The 22058-nt window shown below is 43.3% G+C and overlaps 1 protein-coding gene across 1 annotated transcript in view; it reads right to left on the bottom strand.

Moving 5' to 3' along the window:
- LOC144784442 (elastase-1-like) overlaps positions 1-22058 on the bottom strand; it is a 139384-nt gene that overhangs the window by 63704 nt on the left and 53622 nt on the right. The window contains exon 4 of the mRNA XM_078663199.1: positions 13508-13636. Within this exon, the coding sequence (XP_078519325.1) occupies positions 13508-13636 (129 nt within the window). The remainder of the gene's footprint in view (positions 1-13507; positions 13637-22058) is intronic.

Below are 22058 nucleotides of genomic sequence, written 5' to 3'. Positions count from 1 at the left end.
TTTAAACTCTTGTTGCAAAACCTTTGCAGTACAAAATGCACACAGTGCAGCACTGATGAATAACATTGTGTGCAAAAAATATAAAACTACAATATATATTTCTAACGGTTTCTTCTGTCAAAACATTGCACCTGAAAGCAGGAACTTGAACGCTTTCTCAATTATGGGGACACAGATTCACTTCTGTCATCTCCCCCAGGCATTCAAGAATAGTCCAGGGTTATTTTCAGCCAGAGTAACAGAGTTACTACAAACGTATGATGATGAGGCATTATCATATGTCGATAACATCTATCTAACATATGATGACTTGGACAGGCACTTGAACAGAGTGAATACCATTATACTTGGATACGCCTCTGAAGGGTATTAATTCAACTCTAAGAAATCAAGAATTGCCAACCTCAATGTCCTTTTTCTAGGATACGAGTTATCAAGTGATGGCAAAAGCATGGCAGACAATTTTTTAGAAAAATGTGCGCTGCTCCAACCTCCAAAAACGCTGAAAAACTTACAGTCAATTCTAGATTTCCTGAATTTCTGAGGAACTTACATTCTAAACTACGCAGAAAGGGTTAAACCTCTCTACGAATTAATCAAACTTGATTTCAAAACTACTAATTGGACTGAAAAACACACAGAAATGTTTTGTTCAGTGCAAACAGACATGTTAGCAACATCACATTTACAGACACGCGTAAACATACGCAATCTTGTAATCCGAATCATCCCAGGCAGATGCAGATTCACGTACCTACCCTTTAATGAAGGTGAAAAAGTACCAATTGCTTACATATCACACTTGTACACACAAGCTGAAATGAAATTCACTTCAACAGAAAAAATTCTGACAGCGGTTCAAACTGCAGTAGCAAAAGAGTAAACGCATAATGGTCGTTACTCCTGTACCTGCCTTAGAGGCAGTGACAAAAGCAAACGTTCTGAATGCAAAGGCTTTACATCCAATATGGATACAATGGGTTAACTCTCTTGCTGCAACAGACGTTGAATACGTTTTTGACCCCTACTTGAAAACTCAAGAATTTCTACAATACGAACAAGAATGTCCTCTGCCAACTGAAATTTTGCCTCTGGAACAATACGAATGTATAATTTATACATACGGATCAGCACAGCCCGTAATTGGGGGTAAACAAGCTTATAGTGCTGCGTGTGCAATTGTTAAAGGTCGCTGGCGCGATGGTAAATTCCAACCTATGGTCACAAAAAAGTCAATCTCCTAGAGACTGTACAGCTCAGCGAGCTGAACTACAGGCTTTCAAGATGGCCCTTGAAAATACTGATCGCAAATTCCCCACACTGATAGTGTGCGATTCGTATTACTGCGTTCAATCTTACAATGAATACTTGCAGAACTGGGTTCAAAACGGTTTCGAAGATGCAAAAGGTGGCACACTTCAGCATAAGATACTTTCGGAACAAGTAGTTCAATTACAGAAAGAACTACAAAAGACTCACGTGATACATACACTGAGTCATCAGCGTGATGGCGTTCACGTTGAAGGGAATTCATTGGCTGATGAAGCCGCAAAGGCAGCTGTGCAAACAGCTTCCGTAGCTTCAATCACTCGTTCCAAAACAAAAAAAGATGTTGAAACAATGCTAGCTGTCAATGCCACAAGCAAAGGCAGTGGTGTGGCGTTACCTCTAAACTATCCACTCGAATATTCATATATAAGTGATGCCAACTCCGTCCCTTTTGCTCGAATCCCTGGAGTGGGGGATAGAGTAATCCCGAACAGGAGACGTAGAGGAGCTTTGATACAAGAAGCACATATGGGAGAGGGTCTGATACATCAAGGGATCTCTAAATCCATTCTGGAATTAAAAGAGACGTACTGGTGGCCAGGGATGAATGCCCACATTCACGAGCTTGCAATTAATTGCCCTGACTGCAACAGAGATTGCAACAGAGAACCCCACCAGATGCCTGACTACAGTGTAGCTAGCCCAGTACAGACACCATTGTTAGACAGCCAATGCCAATCTAGGTGTTGCATTGCGGTATTTGATCCCATTCCATCCTGTGGGAAATTCTGTAGTGGAAAGAAAAAACGGGACATAAAGCAATATATAACAGCTAGGGTTTTAGGCTCGGGTGACGGGTGGGTCAAATATCTAATAAGTGTCCAACGTAGTTTAAATATTCTGCCAAAGAAATTCACTGGGTGGAATCGCTCCATAATAAATCATTTTTGGTACTAGAATGCTTGTCCAGGACCTTGATCATCACACTTCAGTGGTAGAACAAAAACCCTTTGATATCAAAGACTGTTCTTACAATGGCGCTATGGATGCCTTCCTCTAGCTTCGTTCACAGCGTCCTGGACAGCGTGCTCCACTGTACCATCTTGCCCAATGTGTGCTCACCCGAAGGAGGACGACATGCACGCGGTCTTCTTCTGTAAGGGTTATGAGCGAAGCAGAAAATATTGGCTAGTTCCGATGCTCAGGAACCTGGGATTCAGATCTTTCCAAACTGCTTATAGAGTTCTAAAATCTGATCTCTCCCCTCATGTAGTTTTTGCACTTTCAAAATTTTTAACTGCATTGTGGTTTACCCGAACCCGAATGATGAAAAGACTGGTATAATGGAGTCCACCAGCGGTTTTTCCCACTGTTTTATCCAACATTTAAATCAATTTTATCATATTGGATCACACTACGTTTAATAAGTTTTTAAATTGTATGCTCTTGTTTTGTATCTTTTATGATCTGTGATCGAAATAAAGATTTTTGAAATGAAAAAAAAAAGACCGTTTGGCTATTTTGCAGGACTTAAATGAGAAAAGGAGAAGTCAAAGCAACAAAATACAGAAGCCAACGACCACTGAAGGAGAACCACCCGTCCCAGCAAGGCCTGTCTGGGTTCCAAAGATTGGGGATCTAATCAGAGAAAAGATCGCAGATAAGAAGGAATTTGGGCCTTCTTACAGAAAACCAGTACTTGTGCTAGCAATCCAAGGATCAAGAACAGTGTTACTGCTGCCCCTTGCTGGAAGAAAAGAGAATGGGTTCGTATCTATCGACCTGGACAAACCACATCATGTGGCCAATAATAAGTAGTAGGCCCAGTGGACTCCAAAGATGTAGCAGAAGACCAAATCTTGCTACTATCCAAGAGGTTCAGACTGAGAGACTGATAACATTTGAAGACTCTACAGCACAAAACAAAGGACTAAGCAATAAAGCTATGGAACTTGCGCCCCTTGAGACCGAAATAACAGTTCGTCAAGACACTCCTGTCTACAATGTTGTAGCATCTGACTATACTAATATGACAAAAGATCCGGTAGCTCCAGTGATTTAAAAAAATCCTGATGCAATTCAAACAATTGACAGAACTGCCTCTGGCTATTTCATCAACTCTGATACGTTTTCTGAGGATCCCAGTGAGCTTGAACCGACGCCAGTAAATAAAACATTTAAAGAACAAATAACAGAACTTTTTCGAAAACTTGAAAAAACGTATATGGTTTCACCATGGGTTTAATTTTGGATTGTGCTAGGCGTACTTTTTCTCCAACTTTGGAAAATTCTTGTGTTAAGTTTGGGAATGCTGATAAATAGAAGATATAGTAAAATGGACACAGCAAGTAAGAACATCAACTTGCTCCTGAAGCCACACAAATCATCTAATTGTGAACAAAGAGACTTGACATCAGTGAACATCACAGCCGTTCCTATGGCCCTGCAGAGCTGTTGAAGATACTATATCAATTCAAGGTTTCCTTGAGTGACTTTGTTCACCCAGCACATTTTCTGATGATTGGGACTTTGAGACTGTTAATAATATGATGTCAGACTTAGAGATGTCTGCAAAATTTACAAAACATGAATACTTAGAAGGTCTTGCACAATGTATTTTCATAATCATTATGGTCATCATTATTTGCACAAATCTGCAAACCCTAGAAATGTTTATACTTTCAATCAATGGGAACATTGTCCAACACTGCCAAATTGTAGCTCAAAAACATTCTATGAAAAAATTCCATACTTCTCAGTTTTTAACACCACAAATCCGGAAACGTTTTACTTTAGAAATGTTAATAAGACAGGAATGAAAAGTATGTTAACAAATACAAAACAAATGTATTCAGCAGCCTTTTATGCCCAGCTGTCCTCATTAGGTTTCGACTTTTGGAGTGACAACATAGAAACAAAAACTGTCTGGGACTCAAAAGACTGACAGGTGCAGGGAATAAAAGCCTTAATTCGAGCCTGCATTATCCCTGAACAAATAATGTGTTTGAATGACACTGTGCAACAGGCATCCTGTCTTGGCCTAGCCAAGATAAAAGATTTAAACAAACCGTCCATACCTACACTTACACCTGATAGTAAAAACACTTCAGAGGGAGGGGTCGACGTAAAAACTATTTTACTTAAAAACAGAACTAATCCTGATTGGAAAAAATGATTAATCTGGCCCACAGACACAAATAACTGTCAAGATAGATTCCTGAACAAGACACAAGGGTTTACAATAATTAGGCCAGATCCAAGATATGTCTAGAGACAATATCCAGGGATAGTAACAACATACAGTGTAGGAAAACTGTGCCTTGAGTGACTACAAAAATCTACACTTACAGAGATTAAACAACACTTATCTTTACTTAAAGATGGTGTTGATTTAAGAGACTTCTTACTAGGTCCTGCGAAACGACATCATCAACGTTTCATATACGCAGGTATATATGCCATTTATAATGAAGATTGGAAAGCGACACAGGCAGAGACTGCAGAAAGAATACGAGAAATTGATCACATTAATTTGGAGAAAGCACTCTCTGTAGTTGACAATAGGTTAATGACCCCGTCATACAGAATGTATTCTTTGGACAGCATAGTATCCTCTGCCATAGACATAATGGAACAGGACTTGCTCATGCTACAACAGTCACAATTACGTTCTATAATGCTTTTAGGCTAGTCTTCGTTCTGGCTATGTACCATGGCGTCTGATCAACACCACGTCATTGTTTTCTGTATTTAACCTTACAGATAAACAAATCACTTTGGCACAAAGAGGAGCAGACTATACGGTGCTGAGCATTGAAAAACTGGAAAGATTACCATTAACTGTTTCAGAAAAACCTGCAACAGAATGGCTAATACACGTGATAATCACCCTGCCTGTCACAATTTTCAATACTGTTTTAAACATATACCAGTTGCCGTGTATGAAAGGTTGGGTAAGGAATACATAAAGTTAACCTGGGAATTACCATACACACACACATGTTGGAGTGGGGGAAAAGAAGTATTAGTGGTACACAATGCTAAAAGCGCACTAAGCGATACACTCTTATGTCAGGGTTTTAATTTTCATGGAGCCTGTGATGATTCTTCAACCAACTTTTCCACCCACTTGCAAGGTTCTCCAGCTGCAGTGATAGATCCAGTTTTTAGGCAGCTTTATAACGGGAGCTATATAATGTTGAATGATCACAGCTATTGTGGAATGTTGCCAGGAATAGCCTATCTCATAACTGTGCCAGCAAGGTTCACTATTCTATTCGAATTGATACTTTAAGCAGAATGAAAGCCATTCTGTTACAAAAAACTGTGCCACTGACCTCTTCCAAAGAGACGTATGAACTACAAGTTGCAAGGTCCTCTGAAGAGATACATGCCCTATTATCGACAAACTGCCCTGTACATTTCGTAGAAATGTTAAGTCGTATCTTAAACATGTCTGATACCAGTGGTCTTGTACATGTATTTAAGACAGTTTTTTCGGGACTGTTAGCACCATTTGAAGCCGTCCTCAGCATTTTTCCAAACTTCGTGCACTCTGTTCAGCGGCCTGCCTCTCATTTTGGGACTCGTAGCACGAATACTGTTCTTGTTCCTTGTGCTCCGATATGGCAAGTCCGGTCAGCAGCGACACCCAGATTATCATAGAGAACACTCTCTTGGCAATGAAGTGTTGTGAGCGCATCATACAGATTCTGGGCCTGGCTCGTCTAAGAGGCCTAAATACCACGTGGTTTCTATCATTCCGACCAATCTGGCAAGATTGCATCTTACCTGTTCTACGATGCCTGCTATGTGGAGAAGAATGCGTGTTGGATATCTGTCTAATGCTTCCATCAGCGCTGCCAACGGATGTTGATGCTTTGCTTGGTTCAGTAACAGCCCATGCATTGCGTTGTCCCCAGCGGCTACCAATCCTGATGATGGCATTCATTGAGACCTGCAAAACACACAAGATGATGGACGGAATGTTGCATAATGGCAAAACATTCACCCCCAGTCACAGATCTGGGTTTAATCCATCGTTATTTTGCTCACCAAGCCACTCCAGTTCAGACATGGCCATATGCAAATCAGTCTTGACCCTGTGCCTCATCGGAACAGTCCAGGCCAAACTGCCAAGCCATGTCTTCCCTGGACCGGAATCGAGCATCCTAGGACCGGTTTCTGGCTATCACCCGTCTTCAGCCAGGATAGCTTGACTCCAGTGGGTTAGTGAGCACGGGACCCACGTCTGGGCATACCTTTCCCACATAGCGTGAACAGCAAAACACACAAGATGATGGACGGAATGTTGCATAATGGCAAAACATTCACCCCCATTCACAGATCTGGGTTTAATCCATCGTTATTTTGCTCACCAAGCCACCCCAGTTCACACATGGCCATATGCAAATCAGTCTTGACCCTGTGCCTAATGGGAACAGTCCAGCCCGAACTGCCAAGCCATGTCTTCCCTGGACCGGAATCAAGCATTCTAGGACCGGTTTCTGGTTATCAGCCATCTTCAAACAGGATAGCTTGACTCCAGTGCCTTAGTGAGCACGGGACCCACGTCTGGGCATACCCTTCCCACATAGGGTGAACAGCAAAACACACAAGATGATGGACGAAATGTTGCACAATGGTAAAACATTCACCCCCAGTCACAGATCTGGGTTTAATCCATCGTTATTTTGCTCACCAAGCCACCCCAGTTCAGACATGGCCATATGCAAATCAGTCTTGACCCTGTGCCTCATGGGAACAGTCCAGCCCGAACTGCCAAGCCATGTCTTCCCTGGACCGGAATCAAGCATCCTAGGACTGGTTTCTGGCTACCAGCCGTCTTCAGCCAGGATAGCTTGACTCCAGTGGCTTAGTGAGCACGGGACCCACGTCTGGGCATACCCTTCCCACATAGGGTGAACAGCAAAACACACAAGATGATGGACGGAATGTTGCACTGCACAATGGCAAAACATTCACCCCCAGTCACAGATCTGGGTTTAATCCATCGTTATTTTGCTCACCAAGCCATCCCAGTTCAGACATGGCCATATGCAAATCAGTCTTGACCCTGTGCCTCGTGGGAACCGTCCAGCCCGAACTGCCAAGCTATGTCTTCCCTGGACCAGAATCAAGCATCCTAGGACTGGTTTCTGGCTATCAGCCGCCTTCAGCCAGGATAGCTTGACTCCAGTGGCTTAGTGAGCACGGGACCCACGTCCGGGCATACCCTTCCCACATAGGGTGAACAGCAAAACACACAAGATGATGGACAGACTGTTGCACAATGGCAAAACATTCACCCCCAGTCACAGATCTGGGTTTAATCCATCTTTATTTTGCTCACCAAGCCACCCCAGTTCAGACATGGCCATATGCAAATCAGTCTTGACCCTGTGCCTCAAGGGAACAGTCCAGCCCGAACTGCCAAGCCATGTCTTCCTGGACCGGAATCAAGCATCCTAGGACCGGTTTCTGGCTATCAGCCATCTTCAGCCAGGATAGCTTGACTCCAGTGGCTTCATTCATTGAGATCTCACAGACGCAATCTGCTGACGGTGAGATACGTAGATCGACAGGCACACAGGTGCCATCTCCATCTCCTTTGAACATTGCTAATGTGTCTACACCGATGGCGGTGCTTCACATTTTTGTGCTATCGGTTTACTTAATGAAGTGGTCCAACTTTCACCTACTGTGGTTTGACGATTTCTTTGCCAGCATAGAAGATTTAATGTTTTCTCCTAACAACGAGAATGATTTTTGAAGTTATCACACAGCGTTCTATGGGACTCTGTATTCGACCTTCACTTTTCAAAAACAAAACTTCCAACGTTAAGAACTCTATTTTTTTTTGCGATTTGACTTTTTCCAAAATTGAACTTTTTTGGCACAAAGTAATCTGCTTAAAGTAGAACTATCCTTAGAGAACAAGAATTCTTTGAAACACTTCCAAGTGACAATATTGACCTTGTCCACAACCTGAACAGTTTATATATTCTGTCATGGAATGGTCTCGACTTTTATTCTGTATTTAAGAGCCATTTCATAAATGTTATTTCATGACTCATTCTGATAAGCATTTTTCCAATTTAACACTACATGCTTTGAATGAAAATCTTGCTTTTTAAGATGCGTACAGCACAAATGCTCATCTTTCGTGTACAACCATTTCGAATGCATTTTATGTATTTTGGGAGAACTTTTTACACATCATGCTTTAGATATGTTTAAAATACTTAGAATTTAGTAATATCGAACATAATAAAGTGGAGTGGGTGTTGTGTAGCATTTTAGAATCCAAGCGTAATTTACTGATTCATGCCCTTATATAGGTATAATTCATATTGCCCTTATATAGACATAGAAATCATACCCGTATTTAGACATAAACCACCCAGTCCAAATACAGGCATGGCTACTTCCACTAGTTCCAAAAAGCAACAACGATTTCTTGGAAAACTCGGCTTCAGCAGTCAGGGACATCCCCTTGCTTGAATATTGATTTGTCCTAGAAATCATGGAGTTTTCAAAGAACTACCATTCCCTTGGGGTTCTTTGATGACATTATTATACCCGACTTTACGTCAAACTAGGCACCTTCAAGGTATAAATATGCCTACACATGCACTAGCAAACACACGGTGGTTCAGAGCAGCTCGACTATCTACTTGCCTGACGCAGCTCGCTACAGCAAGTGCCGAAGAAGCCGACCCTCCACCTGACGCACTGACAGAGAAGCTGTTCTTTCTCTCGCTGAGAATCCAGCTCCAGTGTTTCCAATCTCCCCTCGCGGGGTGTTGGGAAATCGAGCCCGAGACAGAGATACCAGACCTCCTTCATTCTAAAACCAAGGTACGGAGATGATTAGACCCTAAAAGAAATCTTGGTTAGATTCTTGGCAAAGAAAACGAAATCTATGCTACACCTCACTTTCTTCTTCCCACGTACTAGACTTAGGTTAGGTACATTGGGGTAGGCGTATTTTAGAAGCACCAGTTGAGTACTTTTAGCCTTTGTTATTTATGTATGTATTTATCTATGGTTCAGAAACCATACAATGCTTTTACAGTATTATTTCATAATACTCTTCTTACTGTACGCATTATACTTTGCAACCAGTATTAGCAGTTCACTTTACTTACATGAGAAAGAAGACTGTTCAATAAACCTTTTTTATTGAAAACGCCTGTCTCTCTATTTCTCTGCACCTCTGATGAAATTAAGCATGCACTGTTGACTGAGTAAAATATCTATTGTTTCCACGGTTCTGAAGATCAGTTTTATTCTTGGGGAAACAAAGTCTAATATATTCGATAGAGACCTAGTAGAAATAAGTCCTACGTCAAATCTATAGGATATGTTATTCCAATGCGCAGAGCCTATTGGGAATATAGGAACTACACTACAGAACACCAACATGATCTCAAAGTACCGAAGTCTTATTCAAGAGTGCTGGAAATTCAGCACAGATTATGACCTTGTGGTCTGAGGAGAGTGTCGGTGGAACTTTACTAGGATGGTCTATGAGGGAATGCTCAACATGATAATGGTGAAGTAAATGGATTTTTCAGAGTCTGCTCTTAATAAAAGGACAGAAAATGTTGTTGATAAGATGTTGGGTACCTTTTGTTGTGAACATGAACAGGGAGGTGCTTGAGTTTGCCCCTTATGGCATTGGTTCCTTTGGGTGAGCTAGTGGTTTCTGGTGCTCGGCACTGGCACTAAATTGGCAATACCGCACTTAGGGGCCCATTAAGATGGCGGGCCGATTGCCCCCGCCGGGCCGGCGGCAGCCACCGCTGGCCCGGCAGGGGCGATCCACACTCCATCCATGCCTGATTGACCCCCTGCCATATTAGTATGGCTTGGGGGTCCATGGTGGACGGAAAGACCGCCTGCCGCTTTTCTGCCCAGTCGACTCGTCGACTAGGTGGAAAAGGGGCATAATATGGTGGCGGTGTCTGCAAGAACCTCCTTCCATATTATGATGCAGTCGGAGATCAGCCTTTCCATGGTGGCATTGCCGCCATGGAAAGGCAGGCAGTTTTTGCTTTTGGAGGCCTGTTGCGGGCCCCCACGGTGTTGGGGGAGTGGGAGGTGCACATGGGGGGTCCCTATGGTTCCCCCCTGCATTTGCATGGACAAGGTAGCAGGCGCCGCACCATGCCTGTCATGTTGTGCATGTAAATGCACAGAATGCATTTTTTACATTGTGGTGGGTGCTGCTTACAATGTAGAAAATACAGGATGCGCCCGCCAGTGTAGCGGGCACATCATAATTTGAATGGTGGGACCGCCGCAACATCGACGGTCAGTCCCGTGCTCCGATGCGGTGGCGGGCAGACATAGTCCGCCAACCCGCCATCGTAATAGGCCCTCTAGAACAGTCTGTCACATGGTGCTCATCTAATTTAGAGATAAGCGGTTGTTTATGAATACAATATACATTACAAATTGCTAATACCTGCCTTCCCAGCCATTCTTTAGCTATGGGGACCTGGAATAATCTGAACTGTCGCACTTGCAGGCGAGAGAGAGGGTTAGTTGTTTTGGCACTGATGATATGGGCAATGGATGCAAGCCGCAGTGGCCTCCTGGTCAGGGCCCTGGCACCTATTATTTTACAAATTAAGCACTGCGGTGAGCCACCTTCACCATTCCTTATGTGAAGTGTCTTTCACGTTTCAATCAACCCACAGTGGTATCACACAAGTTTAAACTGTGTGATTGGGAAAGAAATAGGACCAGCTCCAGAATCACAGTTGTTCCCTATCACATGTTTCCAGCACCTATGCAGCTGCTGGATATTTTTCTTTCCTCAATGGATGGCGTGGATGCACCAAAAGCAACAAGTGCCATGAACAAAATGCCAGGCAAATACATCAATGCCCAGTTCCTTCAGAAGACCCTCCTAGGAGCACAACCCCTGCATCAGGAAGTCCTGCATTTTCATTCTTTCCCCCCTACATCTAAAGAAACTCTACAAAAATGTGGACTCCAGGCTCCATGCATACAGATGCCTGCCCACACAGAGACAAGCACACATGTGTGTGCTGTCTGTGTTGTGCACGTGTAGCTGTTGCCTAGGGGCCTGTGAACCAGTTTCTGTTGTGTGTGCATATGTATGTGCCACTCGAATGATCTCTGTGCACGCACATCTGCCTACAACATTGTCAGTCTATGAATGCACTATAGATAAACAAGAGTTGGCTTTAGAAATGCATGTTTAAATTTGCAGAGGATTTTGAGCATCTGTGTCCTGAGTGACCAAAAACTGGAATAAACCCAGGACTTGGTGGGGAACAGTGTGCCTAAGGGGTACATTGTCTAAATGGATGTTTTGGTGACACTATGGAATTCAGGATCAGCTTCAAGGAGGCAAAAATTTAATAGCAAGAGATATAGAAAAGTGAGCATAATGAAGGTGTCTTTATATGGCGTCGTATTGAATTCATGTCACAAGAGTGTGGCCTGAAGAGCCATTGGAAAGTAGGAGGGTGGAATGTTAATAACGAGATAGATAATATAGTGACTGCTAGGTGAGCATGGAGAAAGTCAGATTGGCTTGTAGTTGGTGTGGATGACTTTGCTGTGGGCACTAGTGAATTTATGGTCAAATGGGAGAGAATCAAATTGGTGTTTTTGAGCTTTGGTGCCTTTAAGTAGGTTAAAGTTTTTTATTGGTGGAATAGGTTTTTTGAACCATGGTGGAGAGATCACTAGGCAGTCTATTTTATAGAAGAACCAACATGGGGGCCTGGAGATGAAGTAGGAGGGTAGGAATTACTAGCATGCTTTCAAAGGAAATGGGGACTATATGGAGATGTATGGAGTTTGCAGTTACATCAGGTAGGAGGGGTGTGCCCTATCTGCTACAAGTAGTTCGAAGAATATACAAATATGCATGTGTGGTTTTACAACCTACTAGAAGATAAAGCAAGCACACCTTTACGTCCCTTGCCTAAGCTTAAAGATAAACATCTATTGGGAAAAGGACATCAGCTACATGCTTACAAAGGCAACAGTGGCCCCACCAACTATTTTTAGGCCAAATCTACAACATGTCTAGAGCATGCAACTACAACATGTCTAGAGGAGGCATCTACAACATGTCTAGAGGATGCATCTACATGTCTAGAGCGTGCATCTACAACAGGGCTAGAGGATGCATTTATAACATGTCTCGAGGATGCATCTACAACATGCCCAGAGGATGCATCTACAACATGTCTAGAGCATGCATCTAGAACATGTCTAGAGCATGCATGTACAACATGTCTAGATGATGCATTTACAACATGTCTGGAGCAAGCATCTACGACATGCCTAGAGAATGCATTTGCAAAATGTCTAGAGGATGCATCTACAACATGTCTAGAGGATGCATCTACATGTCTAGAGCTTGCATCTACAACATGTCTAGAGGATGAATTTCCAACATGTCTGGAGCATGCATCTACAACATGCATAGAGCATGCATTTGCAACATGTCTAGAGGATGCATTTACAACATGTCTAGAGGATGCATCTACAACATGTCTAGAGGATGTATTTACAACATGTCTCGAGGATGCATCTGCAACATGCCTAGAGGATGCATCTACAACATGCCTAGAGGATGCATCTACAACATGTCTAGAGCATGCATACACAACAGGTCTCGACAATGCATTTACAACATGTCTGGAGCATGCATCTACAACATGCCTAGAACATGCATCTGCAACATGTCTAGAAGATGCATTTACAGCATGTCTAGAGGATGCATCTACAACATGTATAGAGCATGCATTAGAGCATACATCTACATGTCTAGAGCATGCATCTACATGTCTAGCAGATGCATCTACAATATGTCTGGGGGATGCATCTAAACATGTCTAGAGCATGCCTCTACAACATGTCTAGTAGATGCAGTTGTGCCCCCATTGTAGAGAAGCCAAGAAAATGTGGGCATTTTTGGATTTGCCTCCTTGACACATTGCTAGCTTTGGTCATAAAATCAACCAGCCTTACTTTTTTCTTCCTTGCACAACTTCTTTAAGTTCATCCAACCTCATGCGAACGAATCTGGGCTTCCAGTTTGTAAAACGTTACTTAAAAGAGGCAGGTTTTATGACTCCATCATGACCCAACACTAACTGCAAAATCAAATCTAGACATGGCGTCCATGTTTTGTGGTCCTTTTTTAATTCCGTTATTGTTAATGAAGGCATTGGTCATACATTACCCATTTGCAAGGAAGTTGGGATTCCAGCGTGGATGAACAATTATGTTTTTAATTTTGATGCAATATTCTGTGCCGTCATTTTGGGAAAGACTATGCTCGCCCAGCGCCACACGATATATGACTCCTTGGCTGGAAGTGAATGAAGACATTATTACAATTGTGTTTGACAAATGTGCATTTAGGAAAATTTCATATGGTGAAGTAACATTACCGATCTAAAATGGCTATGTTAACATGTAACACGAAGAAACAATTCTTAGATAAATGTACATCATAATTTACATATAGATTGACTATAACATGTATTTTTACATTGTCAATTAACTATGGTTAGAGTGTTCTCATTAACTTGACCGAAGTCGGCGTAGGCCTTTGATGACCAGACTCCTTTTTAAATGAAATGTTGTATTTCCACTTGCTGTGCAAAACCTTCTTTCTGTTCTAGGCTCCAAGAGAGCCTGTGATCTCATTATCTGTGTTATGTTTGCTAGCTTACGGTGTGAAGGTAATTGCAATTGCAATTTATTGAGCTGGACAATGATCCTCAGCAGCTGCATGAAAAAGAAGATAGAGGAGGTGAATACTCCCTTGTGAGATATCGTGAAGGCGATGATGATGGAATGGTCTGACATGCATTGCTTAATTCGAGCAGGTAGTTTCTGGTGCTCGCCACCGGCACTGAATTGTCAACACCGGTCTTTGCGAAAATCTGCCCCAAGGTGGTGCTGTCTGGTTAATTTAGAGTTGGGGGGCTTTTGTTAATCACTTGGGGGGCGTGCATACCTCCACCAAACTGCTGTCGGGACCCCTGCTGGCTGCCCTGTTGCCGCGAAACCTGTGGGCTGCCATGTTCTCCCTCCCGCCGCCGCAGCACACCATCTAGTGGCCGCCGGGTGGAGGGAGAAGACTACACTGCCCGGGATCCTTTGCGGCCGTTGCCGCTAATCCTGCGCCCAGAAGCGCATAAAAGAACCCTGAGCCCCGGTGGAGCGGGGGCTTTTGTTAATCACTTGGGGGGCGTGCTTACCTCCACCAAACTGCTGTCGGGACCCCTGCTGGCTGCCCTGTTGCCGCGAAACCTGTGGGCTGCCCTGTTCTCCCTCCCGCCGCCGCAGCACACCATCTAGCGGCCGCCGGGTGGAGGGAGAAGACTACACTGCCCGGGATCCTTTGCGGCCGTAGGCGCTAATCCTGTGTCCGGAGGCGCATAAAAGAACCCTGAGCCCCCGCGTCGCGGGAGAAGCCCGGGACATGGGCAGGACCATCTGTGGCCGCCCGTGGCCGGTAGAGGCCGGGCTGGGCCACCCCCCCTTGATGCTCTGATAAAAGGAGGTAAAATGATCTAAGCTACACTTAGAGATTACCGACACTGTGTACTTTAGCTCTCCTTATGGGAATTAACATTGACTTTTAAGCTACATGCTCTAGTTGTCTGTTGGGGTAATATGCTCTGTGCTAAACATACTAATACTAGCCATACTATGTCCTGCAAAGGGATTTCTACAAACACTATCTCTCAGGGGGCTTGCTTAAGGGAACATTGGACCACTATCTAACCAGGGCAACAACGGTAATCGATCAAGAAATAGAGAGAGCAGAACGACGTCTCTCCACAGAACTTACATCTAGTAAACAATCCCCCTTGATGTCAGTCGAAGTAGTGGAACCTTTTTCTTTACTGGAGGAATTAAATAAGTTATGTAACACCAGGTATGACCATGTGGAACAGGGAAATGCGGAAAGTGGTGTTCCCACCTGCCCCAGAGGAAATATAAGTCCCCACCCTAGCATATCATCTCAACCAAACGAAAGTCTCCTGGGCATTCCCCTTTCACCATCAGTTAAAGATAATACTCAAGTGATAGTGCACCCTCAGGCGCCTTCTGCAAAGAGAAAGTGAAAGGGTGCTAAACAGATGGGGAGACTTTCGAAACAACAAAAACTACATCCAAGTCCCCCACTGGACTATATCACCACCCCTAAAGCTTCTAAGGCAGGTTCAATACTGGAAATTCCAGCATCTGCCCTACAAGCTACTCTTTTGGCGCAGATCGAACATTTGGTTCATTCAATAATATCCCCGTTATTAGAAAGAATGAAGAGCATAGGGGAAAGACTGACGGGCATTGAGGAATCCACCAAGGCAAACGCACTACTCCTACAAGGAATACCAGGTTATGAGAACACACAGACCTTAGCTCCTACTAATGCACCAAAAACCAAAGCCTAAAAAATTGCCGCCCGAAATCAACCAGTAGCTCAAAAAACGCCAGCCTCACATACATTGAAAGTAACCCCAAAATCTACTACAGTACAAAGTCCTGTCCCTAGAGTAAAACCGAATAAAGAAGCCACGAGCCAGGATGGGATAGTTGCTAATAAATGTACTATCCCAAGGAAAACCAATAACATACACTTACCACCGGAGGCCGCACCATTTGTGTGCGTCATCTCGGGAGTGCCTGTGCTTACAAAGGGAAAAACTGAAGGGCAACAGGAACTAAAAAATAAGGTATCATTTTGGCTAACTAAAAACAGACCCCTTCCACCAAACATCGACGGAAGAATATTGAACGTCAGAAGGGTGGGCTGGTTAGGATCTCTTCCAAAAGATATAGTTGGAGACCTGGTTATAGTAAACTTTAGGGATACCCACGTCGTCCCTTATCTACAAAGCTGGCAGCCACAAATAGGAGATGGCCCTATTGTAACCTGGGGATTAGCAGACTTCTACCCTAGAACATCCTATCTCCCACCTCCAAGAACGAATGCAGAAAATGACTACATGGTGGGTAGTAGAGCCCGCGTATCGAGCAGCTTTAACATTCCCACTTACAATCGTTTTGATCTATTTTCTGGTTTACATTTGTTGAATTGATTGGTTACTGACATTACTTTGTAGGACATTTTTATTCTCTTTTATTTTGTCCCTATGAGGTAAAGAACTATAAATCATTGTTTTTTAGAACTATAGAGATTGGACATAAATTCACTTACTCTAATCAGTTTTAACATTCTCAAAGCATGTTTTTATATGGTGAAAAAATGATTAGCCTTGATGAATTGTTATTTCTCAGATCACAAGGAAAATATGTTCTAGTTACAAAACTGTTTAAAACTTCAATGTAAATGAAATTTTATGTTTTATGCTTTTATGGTTATATGTTCTAACCGAATAAAGTACTTTGACTTGACTTGAGTTAAGCACAACAACAGTTAATTATTAGTTAAATAGGCATCATAAACGAGTATTAACTGCAGCCCAAGCCATTCTTTTAGCTTTGAGGGCCTGAAATAGTCTGAACTGTCACACTTGCAGGGGTGTGACGGTTAGGAGTTGTATTGCTACTATTACTGGCAGCATGGCTGGGGCAAGCAGCAGTGGCCTCCCGGCGAGAGCCCTGGCACTTATCGCTTTACAAATTAAGCACTGCACTAACCATGAGAAAGAGGCTGACGCAGGCACATCATAAACTTTGATTTTTGGTAGGTTCCTACCTCGGTGAGAACTGTGGGAACTGGGGGAGTTGAAACTTTCTTGTGAGTCTGATGGTTTAATTGTTTGCTCTGGTATTCGATCGTTAAGATTTGCCTTTTTCACTTTTGCAGGCAGACGTCCATTTCCCTCTCTTGAGACTCAATGCTCCTTTTTTTCTCCTCATAGAGTTACTTTCTAGAGCATACACGTTTCGCTTTTTCTTGATTGGAACCTTCATCTGGTTCAATTGGAGATGCTATATTCACTGACACCTGCTGCTATGAACTCCCCGACTTTGCCCGCCACTATGGGTGAGCGGTAGGGAGATTACATTCAGGGGCCCTGAATTTGTGTATGTCTTGTCTATTCTGCTGCTAAATAAACGAACTTTGTATTTGCTGTTTGAGTTGCCTGGTCTATATCCATCTATGCTGTAACCAGGTGATTATCGATTTATGACTGAATTGATTGATTTGAGTTTGTAACGTTACTAATGATTCAATAAACCTTCAAGGTTTGCAAATGTACTCCTGTCTATTGTTACCGTGGGGCAAAATATGCTTCACTGTCATTACAATGTTACTGAAGTATTGACTTTAAGCCTCTGTTCAAACTCAAGATCCATCCGAGTGAGCATAGCGGAGTTTCGAAGTTGCATCAAGTTTGGCAGTGCATATGCCATTCTCATCATCTTGCTATCACATATTAATATACATTTTTTATTCTATTCTAAAAAAACAAAATCAGTGCAATGCCTGGAACAGGAGGCTAAGGGCATGATTCGTGTGTCAGAACGCTCCGACCTGTGCACAGGGGTCAAGTAAGTTCCTAGTTGTGGGGAGGTTGATGTGATAAACTCCACATTCCCTGATACATTTCAGAAGGTGAAACCTGAAGGAACGTAAAACGGGAAAAAGCCCGCTATTTACCTGGATGAGTGGGTGTTGATGCAACAAGCATCAGAAGCTGCATGACATTCCCCATTTAATTGGAAAAGGCAGAAATTATACAAGCTGATAAATTCCCAACCCTTCGGTATCCAATTTTAATGGGTGCGACAAATGTCAGCTACCCCTCCAGGGTACTCCTACTCAGGCTGGATGTATGACATTACAACGCATGCATTTACATCGCATGCCTTTACAACGCAAGTATTACAACGCAGTCCATTACAACGCATAGTGCTTTTGGGCGCTGGATAGTGAATAGTTTAATTTACTATTCCAACTCCAGTCCCCGTGGACACTAGGGAAGGTTATTGGATAGTAAATTAACCTATTCCCTATCCTAGAGCGCCCCCCAGAGCAATGCGTTGTAATAGTTTGCGTTGTTATGGTTGCGTTGTAAAGGCTCTGCGATGTAAAAGTTGCGTTGTAAGTGTTGTTCACCCTCAGGCTCCTTACAGCAGAAATATATGAGTTTTGTGCTCAAGAGGGGAAGAAGGGATGTCAGTTCAGAAATTACATTCATGTAGTTTTTCTGAAAACGGTTTTATTCCTTGATTTTTCCCAACAAGGACACAATGTATTTTACTTTATTCATTTTACTATTTTGCTTATCAAAAATGTACATCTATACATTCCCAAGCTTGGTGCTGCATTCAATCTGTTATTACATATGCTAAAAAAACATTAGCAAACTGATATTGCAGCAAATCTGTTACATACAGGCTGAAAAGTGTGAGTGGCTAAAAGCCATGCTAGAACAAAGATAAACAAATGTAATGAAGATTGCTGGTAAGTAATAGGGCATTTCCTTGCACATGTAGCTGTTTAAGCACCTACATTCTTCTGTGTACAACTGTAGGTCTCAATGCCCCCCTGCTGCGTCATATAAAAAGTGACTTTGGTATCTGTGTTTGCCTCATAGTAAAGTTAAGAGAGCAGGAGTGTAATATGAAATTGCAAGACGTCACTGAGGAAGGGAGCCCATGACTGTGATGTAATGTCATGGAGCACACCACTTGCACCACCGGATACTGCTATTGATGCATTACTTTGTGATACCTTGCTGCCCTCTAATACACTAGGTCTTAATCCGGCGTTTTCAGGCCCCTGGGCGGTCAGCAACACCTACTTTGTGGGCCTGCGACTGTTTAGAACATGTAATAATATTAGATTAATACAAAACATATACATATTAAAGCAAAATGTACAACTGAAAATGCTCTGTAAATGTGAAAAATTTGAAATTGGTGGCTATAAATTAAGGGCCTGAATACGAGTTTGGCGCAGCGGAGCCGGTGCAACGGCGCATTTGCTGCACCAAAACTGTGCAAAACAGCCCATGGGCCGCTGACCGTATTTCAAGTTGGAAATGCACAACTCGTAATACGGTTGGCGGTTCGTTGCTATTTCCATGGCGGTGCCTGGAAAACAGGCACCGCAGTGGGAATGGCAAAAAAGTTGCAGGACGGCATTGATGTGGACATCCATGCCGTGCTGGTACTTTGTGGGGGTATAGACGGGGGGGACACATGTTGTGCCTCCCTGAAGGAAAACAACCTTTACATCGCGGTGATTACACTGCGATGCCATTACAACACGGTTGTTGCAACGATCACGTAGTTACCACGCAACGTCATTACTACGCAAGTCCTGACATGCAGTAGATGGCGTGCAAACATTAGGAATAGTATAGTTGACTATTCCAACACCTTCCCTACTGTTGCGTAGGCTCTAGTTGGAATAGCAAATGATACATTTCTAATGTCAGCGCGCCATCTCCTGCTAGTCTACGTAACAACTTGCGTAGTAATGGCATTGCGTGGTAACAACGCGGTCGTTGTAACAACCGTGTTGTAATGCAACGTGATGTAATGACTTGTGTAGTAACGAGTTATATTCCCCCTGAATGTATCCCCATGGCGGGGGCCATGGGAGCCCTGTAGGGCCCCCTTTGTTCCTGCACTGCTAGCCTTTTAATGGCAGGGCTCTGCCATGAAAAGGCTGGCTGTCCAACAACTCGTAATATACTGAGCGGGACTGCACCAGTGCCCACTCAGCATATTGTGCTGTGGCACTCCTGTTCCCTGGTGCAGCCAATGATCCACCGCTGCATCGACTTTAGAAGTTAGAATGCGGCAGATGGTGGACTGTCACTGCTGCGCAGCCGCAATTCTGGTGGTCAGAAGACCGCCAGACTTGTAATCAGGCCCTAAATTGTGTGCGAACAGCATGAGTCCATCAAACTGAAATTAGTATGGATGATTGTTGGTCTCAATTAAAGCACTGGTATACACCAACAACAAAAAGAGCATTCATTAGGAGCAAAAAAGGCAAAGTGGTATGCTAGAGTTTATTATACATTGCTTCACCTTTAAGGAAGAAAACGTCCGATTAATGCTAAATTTGAGATGTTTGTATTTTCTTGTTCGTAATCAAATATTTAATAATTAGTATAATTGTTTGGTTTATATTTTTTTGTGTATCTTTACAGTTTAAAGAGTAGAAATGGCTTAGGCTTGTGGTTCCGGCTTCCAGTTGGGAATTCAGTGGGCGTTCACAGAAGTCAAAAGGTTGGGAACAACTGCACTATACAGTGCAGGGACCATGTGAAGAACAAATCAACTGGTTCAGCACAGAACATGTTTTCATGCATTTTGTCTAAAGTGCATACCCTATGACTCAGAATTTATTAGAGTTAATGCATGGAATGCATATAGTACAAGTCGACCCAGCGATCAAGGATTGGCCCCATCTGTTCCAGAACTGTGCTGCATTAACTTAGAGAAAATCCAGGTTATATGAATGCACTTTAGACTGCACACAAGCAAATATAGAGGCATTCTGCTCTGAGACAGTGGAAAAGTTTATGGTGTGGCCACCCATCTCTTACCTTTACCATAGTCAAATATTGATAACTCAGACATAGTTTAGTTAATTGACAAGGCCCATATTGCAAAATGTGCTTGATTGTCCGAACAGTGCCACATCCATATCACAGGAGCGTTGTTTAAAAGGCCTTTTCCCATTTTTCCCATTTATATGTACCTTCTGCAGTTATTCGAGAAATATAGAGGACACACTACCACCACCATGCATTGAAAGGATGCTAAAAGTAACCCAGGAGTTCATAACTATGAAGAGTAACAAGGCCAATGGCAGAGTTCCTTGTAGTCACAGAACATGGACGTGATTTGCACTAAGCCTAAAATACATGGGGGACTGCAATCCCTGTATAAAACCGTCTCTAATGTGCTTATTAAAGGTGACTTGTGACTTCTCTAGTTACTTGTAATATTGTAATGAGGTGGCTGCTCAACTGTAATACATTTTTTGAGATGATTGTAGCGTCCAGCTACAATAACCACAGACGCTATATGGTGTTATTACTGGAGCTTTATTCTCATACAACTGCCCTCGTCCCCGTCCCTACTCTGACTGCCCTTTCCTGTCCTGTCCCCTCCTCTTCCCCTCTGCCCACCTAACTCCGCCCACCCCAGCTACTGGACTGCTAACTTCGTTACATCTCCCCCTTTCTTAATAAAGCAACAAATGAAAAAATAGAGATTAGTCCATCTCTGCAATCAGTCTCTTGGGAGGCCGCACGTGACGGCGGGGTCTCGCTGGTGTGGACACGACAACTTCAGATGAGGGTTCTTCTGCAGGTGAAGGTCCGGTGTCGGGTGCGACAGTCTCAGGGTTGTCCCTGCTTTCGAGTGTGGGGACCACAGGTATGCTTTCATGGATTTCAGGAGAGCACTTCTTGAAATGAGAAGCGTTGCGGGTGACTCTTCGTGTCTCTGATTCTGCTGTCACCATGGTGCCCTTTTGTTGGGTAATTGTTAGTGGCTCAACTTTGAAACGACAATCAGTCTTTTGGCGTTGTTCCTGCTTGACAACAACTCTGTCGCCTTCTTTCAGGGAGGGGGACCGGGCCCTTTGCTTGCGGTCCGCATACTCCTTCATCTTGTCCTTGCGGTGTCGATCCATTATGGCCATGTCTCGGTGTTGTTGATCCGACAGAGGCTTTCTCAAGGCTCCGTCCCATGTGGGGATCAGATTTCTCATTGTCCTCCCAAGCATGAGAGTCGCAGGGCATTGGCCCGTTGTAGAGTGGGGGGTGGTCCGG

This window comes from Lissotriton helveticus, chromosome 10 (genome assembly GCF_964261635.1).
Source record: "Lissotriton helveticus chromosome 10, aLisHel1.1, whole genome shotgun sequence".
Taxonomy (NCBI): domain Eukaryota; kingdom Metazoa; phylum Chordata; class Amphibia; order Caudata; family Salamandridae; genus Lissotriton; species Lissotriton helveticus.
Note: the sequence above shows the minus strand (reverse complement) of the source record. Positions and strands in the feature narration are given on the sequence as shown.